Source organism: Palaemon carinicauda, chromosome 11 (genome assembly GCF_036898095.1).
Source record: "Palaemon carinicauda isolate YSFRI2023 chromosome 11, ASM3689809v2, whole genome shotgun sequence".
Lineage (NCBI taxonomy): Eukaryota > Metazoa > Arthropoda > Malacostraca > Decapoda > Palaemonidae > Palaemon > Palaemon carinicauda.
In genome coordinates this window covers 4,147,873-4,163,752 of record NC_090735.1, presented here as the reverse complement: position 1 = coordinate 4,163,752, position 15,880 = coordinate 4,147,873, and the positions used below count along the sequence as shown (strand labels likewise).

Here is a 15,880-nt window from a genome sequence, read left to right as displayed (position 1 = left end):
AATGAATGAATACTTCAGTTTTCTTCAGCTATTATAAGTAGTGTTGATAGTTGGAATGGAAATCTGCCCTGTTAGTTTAAACATAAGCACACTACTGTCACTTTGAAATGGCCTTCCTTCTTTTTTTTAGTTCTTGGGGTTTTCATTTTTCATTGTGGCCTTATTATGGACAGTGCCATAGCCTCTTTACCATAGTCTTTCACTGTTATGTAGTAGAGTTGTTTTGCTTGAGGTTACACTCGGGCACACTATTCTATCTTATTTCTCTTCTTGTTTTTTATTATTTTTTTTTTTTAGTTTATACGTACAGTATATAAAATATTTATTCTAATGCTGTGACTGTTCTTGAAATATCTAATTTTAGTTTTTAATTACTTTTCTTGTAGTTTCCTTATTTCCTTTCTTCACTGGGCTATTTTCCCTCTTGGAGCCCCTGGCCTTACAGCAGTCTGCTTATCCAACTAGGGTTGTAGCTTAGCAAATAATAATAATAATAATAATAATAATAATAATAATAATGATAATACCCTTCTTTACCCTTCAGGCTACACTGTGTATGAATATCAAAGAACAAAAACAATAAAAAAGCTAGCATTTATTTTTCGCAGTTGTGCTTTGGAAGAGATTAGAAAACCGAGTATATTTTACTGTAAAACATTTGTTTTGGCAGCAGTTATGCTGCTGGTTATACGTTTCTTAGCCAACAGTTACTAGACAGTCATGATTGCCCACTCGATTTCAAACTTTCGTTCTATTTCAAGGATAAAAACGGTTTGAAAATAGTGTTTGAACACCAATTTTTTTGAGTTCATATGCTTTTAACCTATAAGGTTTCACTGTACAGTGTATTGTTAAAACACAGAATACAGTACAGTACTGTGTATGCTATTGAAAGAAATTTTGTGCTTACAGAGGTTGTTTTAAAATATTGATAGTAAAGTACATCTAAAGTGAGCCCTCGCTACTTCGCGGTTCGACCATCGCGGATTCACCACTTCGCGGATTTTTTTCATAACCCATATATATATAAACATATCGCGGATTTTCCGGAAATTTCGAAAATATCGCGATATATGAAGACCCCAAATACGATATTTCGTTACCTGTAATTCCATTAATACTGTAATTAGTAATATCTGCTCTTACTGATGGTTCATTGCATTACATATGACATATAATTCAGTACAGAAAGAAATAAAACACGAAAAGAGAATGTGATCATACGATAATTCAGTATACAGTACGTAGTAAAATTAAATCGAACATGAAACGCAAATCAGATGCAGTCATACCGTATTTGAATGGTGTAAGGCTGCTGATGGCTACTACTGTACTACAAATGTAATGGATGTGCATCTTTTCCATGAATCTTTTGTATGTATACGTATGTAGTACTGCATCCAATAATATTCTTTGTTGCAAAAATCACATCTCGAATAAGCGTACAGATCCTACAACAAAACAAGCGTAAAATAGCGTACGTAAAGCTGTATACGTAGGGTACCTTGTATTTGAATAGGTAACTACTACGTAGCATGTAAGATGGATTGTGATTGGTTCAAGCGCTGATAGATGACGAATCAGACCCCAAGTTTTGTAATCTAGCCTGTGATTGGTGTTTTGACCGCTTCTCCAACCTCCAGCATCTTTTCGCGGCCACTTCGTTCGCTGCTCTCTAGCCGTGTAGATGCTGCTACGTTTTTGTGAACTTTAATCTGTACTGTGCGTGACTGTTTTAAGTTGAACTTTTTGTTGAACTTTCTGTTTAACCCCTACTGTACAATGGCTCCCAAGCATTCTGCTTCTGCTAAGGCTGGTAGTAAGCCTAAACGCCACTGAAAGATGATGACGACGATTGCTGAGAAGGTGACGCTTCTCGATATGTTAAAAGAAAGCAGAAGTTACGCGGCCGCAGCCCGCCATTTTGGAGTGAACGAATCCACCGTTCGCTACATCAAGAAGGACGAGGCGAACATTAGAAAGACGGCTGCCATCACATTTAGCAGATCAGCGAAGCGAGTCGTTACCACGCGTAATAAAACGATCGTACGCATGGAAGGTGCTTTAGCAGTCTGGATTGCCGACTGCCGGAAGAACAACATAGCCTTGGATACGAACACCATCCGAACCAAGGCTTTGAGCTTGTATGAGAATTTTGCGGCAAAGGAACCTCAAGACGACGATGGCGACCATGCTGAAGAAGAAGATGATGTAGATGAACCTCATCCAGGGACATCCACTGATTCCCAGCCTCAGAAACAACGTTTTTCCGCCAGCAAAGGATGGTTCGCGAAGTTTCAGAAACGCTTCGCCCTGAAAAGCGTTTCCCTGCATGGCGAGGCTGCTTCCGCTGACACTGCCGCTGCTGAAACTTACGCGAACGAGACGTTCAAGAACATTATCGCTGAAGTTGGTTACAAGCCGGAACAAGTGTTTAATATGGATGAGACCGGCTTGTTTTGGAAGAGAATGCCGTCGCGAACTTCCCTGTTCAAAGAAGAAGCCAAAGCCTCTGGCTTTAAAGCATTCAAAGATCGCGTTACCCTCGTGATGTGTGGCAATGCTGCTGGATTTTTGCTAAAGCCGGGGCTTATTTACAAGTCGAAAAATCCTCGCGCTTTGAAAAATAAAAATAAGAATCTCCTTCCCGTGTACTGGATGCATAATCAAAAAGCATGGATTACGAAGATGCTGACCTCCAACTGGTTCTACCAGTGTTTTATCCCGCAAGTCAGTAAATATCTCTTAGAGAAGGGCTTGCCATTTAAGTTCCTTCTCCTTATGGATAACGCTGGTGGACACGCAACTGACCTGTCGCATAAGGGCATTCAGGTTGAGTTCCTGCCACCCAACACCACGTCATTAATTCAACCGATGGACCAGGGGGTTATCAGGGCGTTCAAGGCCCTCTACACGAAGAATACCTTGGCGGACCTCGTTGCGTGTGTGGATGCTGCCCAAGAAGATGAAGATGAAAATTTCAATTTGAAGGCGTACTGGCGGAAGTACACAATAGTCACGTGCTTGCAGAACATTCAGAAGGCACTGCAAGAAATGAAACCTGCAACCGTTAATGCGAGCTGGAAGAAGTTGTGGCCCCAGATTGTTTACGACGACGAGGGATTTACACCGTCTGAAATTTAACACTGCAATACGCAAATCTGTGCAGTTGGCTGCGATAATTGGAGGTGACGGGTTTGGTGACATGATGACTGAAGACGTCGACGAGTTGTTGGACTGCCATTCCCAGCCGCTAACTGACGCAAACCTAGAAGACCTGACGAAATCGGCCAGTGAAGAAGATAGTGAAACGCAGGAAGAGACCCAAGAAAATGTCGAAGAAATGGGCTTAACATTAGAACGGCTTGCCAAGTTCTGCAACCATGCGAAGGAGTTGAAAGAAATGTCGCAAGAGTGGGACGAGGATATGGTTCGGTCTATGCAATTCTGCAACAAGATCGATGACGACATGACTCCCTACAGGATGCTCTTCGAGCGAAAAAAGAAGCAGCGGTAGCAACTTCCGATCACAATGTTCTTCCAGCTTCGCAAAAAAGAGCCAGTTCCTCCTGCTACTACGCCTTCGGAAGAAATTGAAGAAGTGTCCCAGGAAGAAGTTGAAGAGGTGTCCCAGGAAAAGACACCTCCGTCTGAAGAGACGTAAAATACTATCATTGGCTGCACAGTAGAAGACATCATCAGTTTCATCATCATCATTTCTACTGTGCAGCAAATTCATCGCCATCATCATTCAAGTTTTTCTTCAACTTCTTTCGTGGTGAGTACAGTAACAATCTTTATTTTTTTTATACATGTTTTACTTTAATATTCTAACATTTTAATATTTGTGCCTGTTTTAGTTTAGTATGCATTAAGTTAAAGGGAAGGTTTTAAAAGTCTGAATATACATGTTATAACTTGTCATATTTTTTTTGTTTAAAATTTACATTTATATACGTAAAACAACTCTCTCTCTCTCTCTCTCTCTCTCTCTCTCTCTCTCTCTCTCTCTCTCTCTCTCTCTCTCTCTCTCTCTCTCTCTCTCGTAAATTGTTTTCCTGCTTTGCTACGTATGTACTGTATGATTTTATATAGATATGGTAAATAGTATTTGTAATAACATATTTTCTAAAAGCTTTTACTGTAATATCATTATTTATCACTTTCATCATGCGTGTTAAATGCCTTCGTTTGTTTACTGAGCGTGGTTGTTTACTGAGCGTACTTTATGAAGCCGCCGTTTCAGGTGCCGTCATAAAGAAAAACATTTCATTTGGAAATCCTAAGAAAAATTAAGTAAAACATTGGTGACAACAAAATCAACATACTGTACTGAATAATCAATATAATCGATGCAAAAACTAACCTATACACAGATGTGTAAATGCATTTGTTTCTTCATTATGATCAGAGATAAACGTAAACAAAACATTGGTTGCCATTTTTTATCGTGCTTTTTGGCGTGTTTAGGAAACGCATGATATAAAATCGCCTTTAATATTTGTGCCTGTTTTAGTTTAGGGTACTGTAGTACATGCATTAAGTGTTCTGTACATTAAAGGGTAGTTTGTTAACAGTACTACGTACAAGGGAAGGTTTTAAAAGTCTGAATATACATGTTAAATAAATACGTAAATATGGTGTCACTACTTCGCGGATTTTCACCTATCGCAGTCGGGTCTGGAACCTATCTACCACGATAAACGAGGGCTCACTGTACTACAGTTAATATTAATGGAACCTAAACCAAATTAGACTTGACTGATTATTTGTAGGAGACTAAAATTGATCTATTGTTAATGCTTAAATTTCAGTTGCCATTGAAGATTGTTTTACAATCTTTGATGACCCTTTACGCGTATCTCAGCTCCTAGTTTTAGAAACCCGAATATCTTTTTATCATTGCTACTACTAATGGCATTTAACCAGCTAATTTAATTTTGTGCTTTCAGCAGTCAACATATTTGAATATGAAATTAACATTGTACAGGTCCCAAAAGAAAACTTCAAGTTTTATCAAAACCTCCAAGGTACCGTAAAGAAGAATGTCTTAGTTCAAATAAGACCAGAATATTAGGAGCCATATTTGACCCTAATATTGTCACTCATTTGACCAGAGCAGGTAATCCAGTTCTTTGTGTTGCAGGGCATAGCCATCTTCCTTAGAATCCAAAGAGCAGTCTGAAATCATGTCTATTTTTGCCAAATTATCAGATAAAGTGAGTAATGGTTTAAGAATAAGTCCTGCTAATTATCCTGGAATAGCAACATGAGCCAGAAGGAAGAAATATTCATTCATATACTTTCGTCCATGTACCCCAACCTTATTGAGGGTCAGGGGTTAAAAGGAACTCTTTGAAAACAGGGAGTTTGAATCAAGGGAAAAAAAACCTACCTTGATGGTAAAGGTCAATAGATAGTCACAATATTTGGTAATTGGTATTATTAATCTTCAGTGAATAAAATTGGAAAGTAGTGGCTAAGTGCATGTTAGTAGACACTCAAGGAAGGAGAGAAATTTCTCCTGTAGTTTAAGTTTCAAATTGTAGTACTGTACTTATAGAAAGAAGAGAGTAAGGCCACCTCACTGCAGAAATAAGAAACTAAGGTAAAGTTGACCGTTTTATCATCAGTCATATTGCTTTTATTTCAATCCTGTTCAGGAGGAGAGGTAGAGAATCTAATTAAAGCTTATGTAACAGGATTTAAAAAACATTTAGTACATCTAATTGAAATTACGCAAAATTTTTAGGAATAGACTTAACAGACGAGTGAATTGCAAACTTCTCCAAACAAGGCTGGAGCAGTTTTAGCCTTCAAATTGTTTATGGAGGAAAGATGTTAGAATTTCATTTGAATTCCAAAACAGAGGTGAATAAGAAGTTATGAAAGAAATTTACAGGAACTGTAAAAGATGTAACTTTATTGAGTAATTGATTAGACTCCCAATTCAGATATGGTCTGAAGATGAGAGGACATATAAAGAAGTAACAAGTGGAACTGATTGCTTACATCAGAGGAAATAATGGCTGAGAGGTGAAGGTAGATGTGTGGAAGGGTGAATCACCGGCAAAAACTTGCATATGAGAAGAAGTAGACTGAGGAAGGTCATTGATAAAGAGAAGAGTAAGTGCGAGAACAGAACCCTATGGAACACTTACTTGAAACCCTGTAATTTTCGATTTTGAGATTTTTATGTTTTGTGTAAATTGTTCCATATCCTTGTGGATAGATATGAAATAAATCATTTCTCAAAAAACAAAATAAATAGATTAATACCAATTATGCTTTTTTCAGAGGTAACTATGCCTTCTTGCTTTCTTTTGTTTTCATATGCGTAGACCTATACATACCTCACTGCTGCTTATGATTTTTTTTTTTATAAAGCTGCTCCTCAACTTTTTCTCTTTAAACTGTTGGCAGAAACCTTAAAATACTGTAGTATCAGAGGGATTAAAAATTAATTTTGAGTTGCATTCACATAGATTATATAAACATATGCCTTTATCAAGCCTGATATCTAAAAACTTTTTCTTTTCCGTTTTTGGTAGAAAAAAAAAAATGTTTTATAATGACTTATTCCTAATTTTGATATATATGTGTCAAACAAAACATAGAAAATATTTTTGGGCTGTTCCAGTGCTTTATATTGTTCTCTCATTTTTTTTTATTTTTCCATTGTATAAAAAGGACTGCAATTAGCTTTGGTTTTAGTATTTAATTTGTTTCAATCTACAGAGAGAAATACTTCATAATCCATATTGCAGATCTGTAATTTTCCAAAAAGTCAGATTTGTAGATGTTCATTTGAATTGGAATTTTTTCAATGAATCTTCCCAAAATTAATTTGCTATTCTTTCAAAGGAGGATATTCGATGAAAACTTAAGATTGCAAGAATATTTCTGTACATAGTGTGACAGCCACATCCATAACTTTGAGCGGAGCCAGCATACAGAACTGAGCTTATCCACCTCATCTGTTAGTTTTGAGTACCTTATTCCTTTAAAGTTAAGCACTATGTGTTACTTTCTTTGTGTTTTCCCCTTTTACCTTTTTTTGGTATATTATCTATTTCCTTGTTTATTACAATTATTCAATGTGATATGCCTTACCATGATGTTTGTACTTCACGTGATTCATCTGCATCATCGTTCACCACTACTTTGTATCGAGTTCCAGCCAGTCATTTCATCAGAGAGGCTAATAGTGTCTTTTCTTTCAAATAATATTATATTCTCCTAACATGTTAGTCAATATACAAAGTCCTCCAAGTGACATTTGTAACGCTCATTTTTAAGTGGGGGCAGGCACTCTCTATATCACCTAACTTGGAGTCTCCTTCATCTATTCACTTTGGTCCTTGAACCGTAGCCCTTTCTCATCCCTTTTTTTTGGATACTCCAGTGCCTTATACCTCTTATTACAATAACCCATAACAGACGATGGTATTGCGAAAGGAGATTCAATCCTTGCAGAGAAGAAGGCTATAGAAAGGGTCTCTCTTCCTTCTCTAGGGCTATACAACTGCCTGTTTATGGTTTTAAAAGCTTGGGGAGGGATGGGTAACCAGGGTTGGATGTTTCAAGACTCGAGTACCTGGTAGAGACAAATTCTCTGTGAAGAGTCCCTCATTGGTTTTGGAAGCAGTCCAGAAAGGAGATTGATGTTCTCCATAGACTTGCAGGATGTCTATTTCCATGTGCCTTTCCACCATAGCAGATGGAAGTGTATCAAATTCAAATTTGGGGACAAGGTTTATTAGTTCACCTATCTTTGCATTGGTTTCAGCATATTTCCTCAAGTGTCCACGATAGTTATGGACTCGTTGCAAAGGGGTTAAATCTCCTGGTGATCAGGGTTCTCCTAAATTTGGATGATTGAATGATTGATTGCTACCCAAGGTCAGAAAGATCAGAGAGAGACTTCTTCTCAACTGCTTGTTGTAGTTTTGAATAATGGTAAACTTCATTGTCAGGTTTTTCCCTAAGAGAAATATGTCCACGAGTATCTGACCATTACCAAGGAGTTTAAGAGACTGGAAAGTCTTTTAGTTTATAAGTGGATGAATTTTCATAGGACCAAGGCTTCTTTGAAAAAGTTTGCCCAGTATACCTGCTTAAATATGAGGCCCCTTCAGTTACTTATCAACCACTTTTGGGATATGCGGTTTGTCCCCAAAAACAGTAATTACTGTATATTCATGATTTTGAATTGGGTGGATAGTCTCAGTTGGTGGGATTCCCATAGTCTCCTTCAATCAGCAAATTTGGCATTAAAGATTTTGATACCTGTTTCTGTTTTTCAAGGAGTCCTGATCAAGATTGGGAGTTACATTGGATGGTCAATATCTGTAGGAGGTTTAGCCATAGGTTTAAGCAAAGGTGCATGGCAGTTGCTTGAAACGGTTGCAGTGTACAAGACCTTAGTTCATTTTGAAGATTTAGGGATGGGAAAGCTTATTGCTCTCCATTTGGAAAATGTGATGGCTTTGCTCTACATTAGGAAGCAGGGAGGGACAAAGTCTAGTGCTCTTTTCATGCTAGTACAGGAGCTTCTTTTATGGAGAGCAGTTAGAATTGTTCCTCTTATGCCTTAGTTTGTTCCAGGGAGGCAGAATGTTCTTACAAATCAATTAAGCTCACCAAATCCATCTTTTCCTCAGAACATAAGGGATTTCCAAGTCCTCCAGGCTTAATAATTTGCCATATAGGTCATCAGCTAACTTTTTTTTTTTTTTTTTTTACAACAGTACCATTAATATTATTCTTGGAGTAAAGCAGGAAAAGTTTCAATGATTAACACCTCGTTTGCTAATATTATTAAATCCTTAAAGTTATTGTACTGTGAATAGGGCTTCTCCATAGCTTTAATCAAAGGGTCTATGTTAACATCTGTTCCTCAACATGTGGGTTTAGACCTGTCCATCAGTACAGTTGTTTGTGACACATTAGATCTTTTAGTGTTGAGAAACCACCCCAAACCAATTCACTCAGGTGGAATTTGAATGAAGTGTAGAGATTTTACAGAGGAGCACAGTTTGAACCTTTGAGTGCTTGATTTGTAAATTTGATGGTCAAAGCATTGTTTTTCTGATAAATGATTACACATGTACTGTTCATTATAACTGAAGTGAGATGTTTTTTTAGAGGTATTTTCATGTACCAAATTTTTATAGTGTTAGAACAAGGGCATATTTTCACTCATCCCAAAACCTAACAATTTCTATAAAAAAAAAGTTGTTAAAACCATCCTAAACTCATGAAAATAGGCCTGGTACATCATGTTTCACCAGGGAAATATAGAAAAATCATGTGAATGGGTCTCTGTTGGCGATATAATAGTAAACAGAAATTTCAATTCTATTTCCTTTGGCAGCTACTGTTTTGGACATCGTGTTCGAGTTGTAAGGAATTTAATGGGATATGTGTTAACCTAAAGTACCTCCACCTAATATGAATCAGATCACTGTGTCCTTACTTACTGGGAGGGCGCTTGCTATTAGCTGGCATTGGAAAAACAAGTAATAATTATCTTAGTGTCTGTGGATCTTAATCTTGCTTCCAAGTCATCAACGTACGATTCATTTGGTCATGCATCAGTTCATTGACTTACATGCAGGTACATCTTTGCAGCTTGGCATAGAAAATTGTGCTACAATTTTATAACAGAATCATGGCTCTTTATATACAATTCACTAGTGAGGTATTGATATACTTACTTTGCATGTATGTCAGGTCTCTTTATCCACTTCTTCATGGCACTTCAAATACTGTTATTTTGTGATTGTGGATATTCTGATTTCATTAAAATCAAATTATATAGTACAGTATGATTAATGGTATGATGAGTATAACCCTGGAAAATCATATACAGTAGCTGGATAATGAATAGAAAAGTGTCTTTATCTTTAGGCTGAGTGACTGAACCTTCAACCAGAGAAACAATGAACTGCCATTTACTAAAGCATTCAATTCTGAGTAATTAAGAAAATTTTCAGAACTTTATCTCTGCCATATTTGCATTTGGTTATTAATGTCTCATCAATTTCAAATTCATTGCCAGGACCACTGATAGGAGGTTCACTTTGAAATCAATCATTCATCACCATGGAACAAAATGATCTCTAGTCCACAGAAGAGTTTTGTGAAAATTGGAGAATATCAACTATGATTTTTATTTTAAGTTATACCTGATGATGTGGGAGACGGAACACAATTTTCTAAGTTCTGAGATTTATCCTTTATAAGATAGGCCAGTTGAATCAGAAAATGTGTACGGACCATGGGGCCATTTCTTCATCCTGGGGACCGCAGAAGTATTGTATCACTTCCTAATTGCTGTTATTCAGGAAATATACAATTAAGATATCTAAGGGACTTCCCAGTATTTTGCAACATGTAATTATCTCTCAAGTGTTTAACAGCAGCCACATTGTCCTAAAAAAATAAATAAACTTGTATATCCTGTATCAAAATAGACATATTACCCTGACAATGTTTTAAGTTGATCTATTTCATAGAGACACCAATAAACATCAAGTTTGAATTGAAGATTGGTGATTGGATGAGAGAGACCATGTTATAGAGACAGATATCACAAGAAGGCTAAGATTGGCCTCTGTGGCAAGACATTCATAATTTAGACAAAAAAAAAGCTATTAACGGCTTTATATGACATAAAGGTTGCACACACTGATGCTGGGTTTCATTGATAAGTGGAGATTAAGAAGACAAATTTTTACACGAAAATGGTGCATTTCTAAGAAAAGTTGCATAAAAGAAACTTTCTTAGGTAGAGTTAGCTTTTGTCAATATAAATGTCTTCACAATTAGGGTTGTGGTGGCCTATGTGGTAACGTCCCGGACTTCTGATCGCCAGGCTGGAGTTTGAGTCCCGCTCAAACTCATTAGTTCCTTTGGTCGCTGCAACCTCACCATCCTTGTGAGCTAAGATTGGGGTGTTTGGGGGAGCCTATAGGTCTATCTGCCAAGTCCTCAGCAGCCATTGCCTGGCCCTCCTTGGTCCTAGCTAGGGTGGGAGGAGGGGCCCGGCTTGGGCACTGATCATATATATATTTAGTCAGTCTCTAGGTCATTGTCCTGCTTGATAGGGCAATGTCACTGTCCCCTGCTTCTCCCGTTCATGCGCAGCCTTTATACCTTTAATTGTATTTTTGAATAGTGTAAAGGTAAATATCTACTTGTCTTTTGCTTGTAGCATTGGCTAAGAGGACTAGTGAATTATAGGCTGTTTCGTTAATGTTGATATCTCTTCCAATTATGCCTTCCTCTCCTTCATAGCAGATTTTATAATCAAGGATGACTACAGAGTCATACTTTTGGTCTTAAAGATTTGGTTGGGTGTGACACAGATAACCATCTTTGGCCAGACAGGGCATTGAAGTTATACTGAAGGAGGTCCTCCTCCATAAGGAGTTCAATGAACAGTCTTTCCAATCTGTATTTAAAAATGCCATGTTGTTTTCCTTTAAGGCACTTAATTGTTGATGTTCAAAACTACGATATATGAGTCTTAGGGAAATAAGTGAATGTAGAAAGAAATACGTTTGACTGGGCTCCACTAGGCACTAGAAGAGTTGGAAGACCCAAGCCCACATGGCCGAGGACTATGAAGCGCGAAGTAGGTGATTAGTGGAGAATTATTGAATTAAAAGCTCAAGATAGAAATGACTGGTGAAATCTAACCGAGGCCCTTTGCGTCAATAGCGTAGGAGGAGATGATGATGAAGTTAATGTGCCACAGTGGCAATATACCCTTATGCGTTTGCGTTTCATAATCTGACAGAGGTTAGATTCGCTTCAATGAATTTGAGTCCCTAGGTCCTACGGTGGCAGCAAGGGATGTTGTAATGTAGGTTACCATAGTTTCATTGTTGACCGTTATAAGGAAGTATGTTTTTATAGTTTATTTGTTTGGGGATGTGTAAACGTCTTTGGTGGGATAGACCTTTTTATATATTTTTGTGCTGTTGGTCTGTAGAGACATATTATCTACAGCATTCCTTTTCTGTGGCTCTCATGATGAAATGTAAATCAGAGGTAAGGTGGTCGTATTGTTCAATGTTTTGTTTTAAATTAATTTGTCTTATAAAAGGACTACCACTTTCCCACCATTCAAGGTAATGTGGTAATCATTAAAAGTATTTCAGAAAGACTAATTGATTTTTATAGTCAGATTTATTATTTTAATGTTCTCAGAATTCATTGACATTCCTGCAAGTCTCCAAACTTTATAGTTGGATTTATTTTAGACTCCTGGTCCAATGTTGACTATAAAGGAATGAGATACTCTACTCAAAGTGGTAGATAAGGTATATCCAACCATTTCTATATGTCAGCTCTGCCTATCCTATGTTTTATAATGAAGGGGAAAATTTTTGTATTTTTAAGCTGTTGTCGAATATTTCATTCTGTGAAGGAATAGCAAATGTGTTTTGGGTAAGCATAGAAACAATTAATTTTTTAAAATTATTCTTTTTCATGTAACTTGTATTTTTTAATACAAGATGATATAATACTAATAATTTTCCATGCATTTATTTATCAATAGCATTGCTTTTTAAATGGTGGAATTTCATTGCAATAATCTATTTCTTATCTGTAGGAAGAGCTTAGTAACATGGGAGATGTTCGACACCTTGTGAACAAGTTATACATGGCCCTTAATATAGATCAACACCAAGTTATGAAGGAACGTGAAATCCTTGCACAAATAGAGGAGATAAAAACACAACTTGCACCCTTGGAGAAGGTAATAAGTTAATCCTATATTTATGAAAGATCCATTGGCCATAATTAATTGCATTCTTCTTGTTATTTTTGTAGTTTCATAGGTATCCATGTTCTGGAATATTTTTTTACCTTAAATGCAGGTTATAACAGTAGCATTTTGTTTAACCCAAAGTGATTTATAAAATTATCTATTTGTTCTCAGTTGAATTTTTTAAAAGTTTGTCTTAAAGATAGCAATTTGGGGTTACTCTGTAATTCTCTTTTCTATGAATAATTTTGCCTTATAATTTCTCAAGATTATTATGAAATGGAATAATGAAAGAACTTGAGGTAATTTGAGATACTGTTGTAGCTTTCAGAATTGTAAAAAATAGGGTTTTTCATCATTTGTAAAACTCCTGGCAGATGCATTGTGTTTACATTAAATAAGCCTTTGTCAAAGATAGCCTTACTCTTTGGACTCAATATGTTAGCCGTATATCCACATATATTATGTGAACAGGATGTAGAACCAAAAGATTAGAGTGAAAAAAATTACCCCTTCTTAGGGGATACCTCCATATGTTCTCTTTGGTCTTTCAGTTTTAGTTAACTTTCCCAGGAGGAGATCTATGCCCTTCAGTCAAAATACCATACTCAAGGGTGAGCAGTAGGCTTTGAGGCCCTCAATTGGGAGGGACTTTTTCTGGCAAAGGAAGACGACGAAATTTGCGATCTATGCTGAAGATGCTCTGACCAGAGAAATACCCCTTCTATGAGAACCAGATATCTACCAATTATAGACATTTGTAGAGGACCTTCAGAGATATCCAGTCAGATAGTAGGTTGGCCAGGGCACTAGCCACCCATTGAGATACTACCACTTGAGAGTTATTGAGTCCTTTGACTGCCTAGACCGTACTACATTGGATCCCCTTCTCAGGTTACGGATCCTCTTTCCTTTGCCTACACATACACAGAATAGTGTGGCGTATTCTTTCCACATTCTCCTCTGTCCTCATACACCTGACAACACCAAACTATTCTTCTTAACTCAAAGGGTTAACTACTACATTGTAATTGTTCAGTGGCTGCTTTCCTCTTGGTAAGGGTAGATGAGACTGTAACGATGGTGAGCCGCTCTTCTAGAAGGACACATGAAAATCAAACAATTGTTTTCTAGTCTTGGGTAGTGCCATAGCTTAAGTGCCCTGGTTTTCCAGTCTCGAGGTAGAGTTGTCTTGCATTCTTATTTCTCTTTCTCTGTTTTTTTTAAGTTGTTATAGATATATATATGAAAGATATATTTTAATGCTACTGTTCTAAAATATTTTATGTTAATTGTTCATTACATCTCTCGTAGTTTATTTATTTCCTTGTTTCCTTTTCTCACTGAGTTATTTTCCCATGCTGGAGCTCTTGGTCTTGGCGCATCTTGCTTTTCCAACTAGGGTTGTTCTTATTTAGTAATAATAATAATAATAATCTCCTCTGCAATGCTTCGCGAAAAGCCTTTCACTTGGTGGAGACGCTGGATAGTCTCCACCTGCAAAGAGCGAACAACTCCACCTTTGCAGGTGTGGCTTACAGTGAAGAGTGGGCCAAGGGTGTAGTTCTCTCTGGACCTCGACCAGAAGAGCATACCACTTGGCGTGTGGCCATCTAGGAGCCACCAGGGTTATCCTGTTTCCTGGCATAATCAACACCCTGTTGATTACTGGCCAAATCAAGCTGAATAAGGGAAAGGTGTAAATGTCCAGGTGATCCCAGGGGTGTTGCAAGGCATCTTCGAACACTGGCCAGGGGTCTGGAACAAGGTAGCAGAACACAGGGTAGCAGCCCTGTGGTAAACAGGTTGATCCTTGGAGAGTCCCAGAGGGCAAGAAGCCTTTCTGCCTCAAAACGATGTAGGGGCCACTCCATTCCAACAACCTTCCCTTGACGGCTGAGTATGTCGGGAATGTACCTCACTGACAACTCCATGGCGTGAAATGCCTCCTAGATGTGCATCTGCTTTGTCAACTTGAAGAGGGGCGCAAGATGATTCCTCCCTGCTTGTTGACATAAGCCACTACGATCATGTTGTTGCCCATTGGCACTACTGAGTATCTCTTCAAACATTCTTGGAATGCTTGCAGGCCTCTGGTCACAGATGCATTGTTTATTATTATATAAACAAAATTATATTTTAGATATTTAACTTAGCCGGTGAATATATAGCTGCAACTCTGTTGCTCGACAGACAAAAACTGTACAAAAAAAAAAACTCGCCAGCGATCGCTATACAGGTTGCGGGTGTGCCCATCAGCGCCAACTGTCGGCCAGATACCAAACTCCATGTAAACAAAGACTCAATTATCTCTCTGTCGACGTGTCGACAAGACGTACTTTACTCGCTGTTGAAACCTGGAGTTTTTCCCATCATCTTTGGTGAAGTACTATATTCTGGTTTGAGCTTTCGCAGTGCAGGTGTTTTATCTTCATCTTAAATCTTGAACTCGTTTTGGATAGATTTAATTTTGGTGACAAAGAGAGTATGGACTTTCTTTCACTTTTAAATGGCCGACCCTTCCCTTAGACGGAAGTGTGTTTAGGCTTTTAGTAATTATCTTATCACTTTATAAATTAATTATAGATTTTCCTCTATATATTTTATATCTCTCCGCCTTTATTAGGCCTCTTCGATTAACTTTCCATTTATTATAAACATATAAAAATAAATTTTAATGTTTTGTTTATATGCGACCTTTCCTGAGAGTAGGCGGTCCTAACTTGGAAACCGAAGTTAAACAACGTTGAGCCCTTTGCAATCGTAAATAGCTTTTAAAGAGCTAATGATTTAAAACCTTTTAAATGAATATTTTTAATAAATATTTTATGAAAGAATTTCTTTGAATAGTCTTCGTACTGTTTTCAAAGATGAACTAACGTTTAGTTTATTTATACTACGCAGTTTGCGCTCTATCGTTACGATAGAGAGAGAGAGTATCATGGTTTCACTTTGCAGAAAGAGTAAATCGATTCTGACGTTTTGTTCATTATTCTTTCAAAGCTTAAATGTTTTAAATTCTTTTTAAAGGAACTTTTTAATTGAAAAACCTTTCAGTTTTTTCCTTTGGTCAAATAACATGTTTTTTTGACGAAATGT

General features: G+C 37.3%; 3 protein-coding genes across 7 annotated transcripts in view; 2 read left to right on the top strand and 1 right to left on the bottom strand.

The window, feature by feature from the left end:
- Positions 1-15,880, bottom strand: part of LOC137649946 (calcium uniporter protein, mitochondrial-like) — a 799,430-nt gene that overhangs the window by 187,169 nt on the left and 596,381 nt on the right. The gene's annotated exons all lie outside the window — the stretch shown is intronic.
- Positions 1-15,880, top strand: part of LOC137649945 (uncharacterized) — a 402,495-nt gene that overhangs the window by 89,837 nt on the left and 296,778 nt on the right. The window lies entirely within an intron of this gene.
- The window catches only part of MCU (mitochondrial calcium uniporter), a 73,120-nt gene that overhangs the window by 31,285 nt on the left and 25,955 nt on the right, over positions 1-15,880 (top strand). The window contains exon 4 of the mRNA XM_068382794.1: positions 12,626-12,772. Coding sequence (XP_068238895.1) covers positions 12,626-12,772 — 147 coding nt within the window. The remainder of the gene's footprint in view (positions 1-12,625; positions 12,773-15,880) is intronic.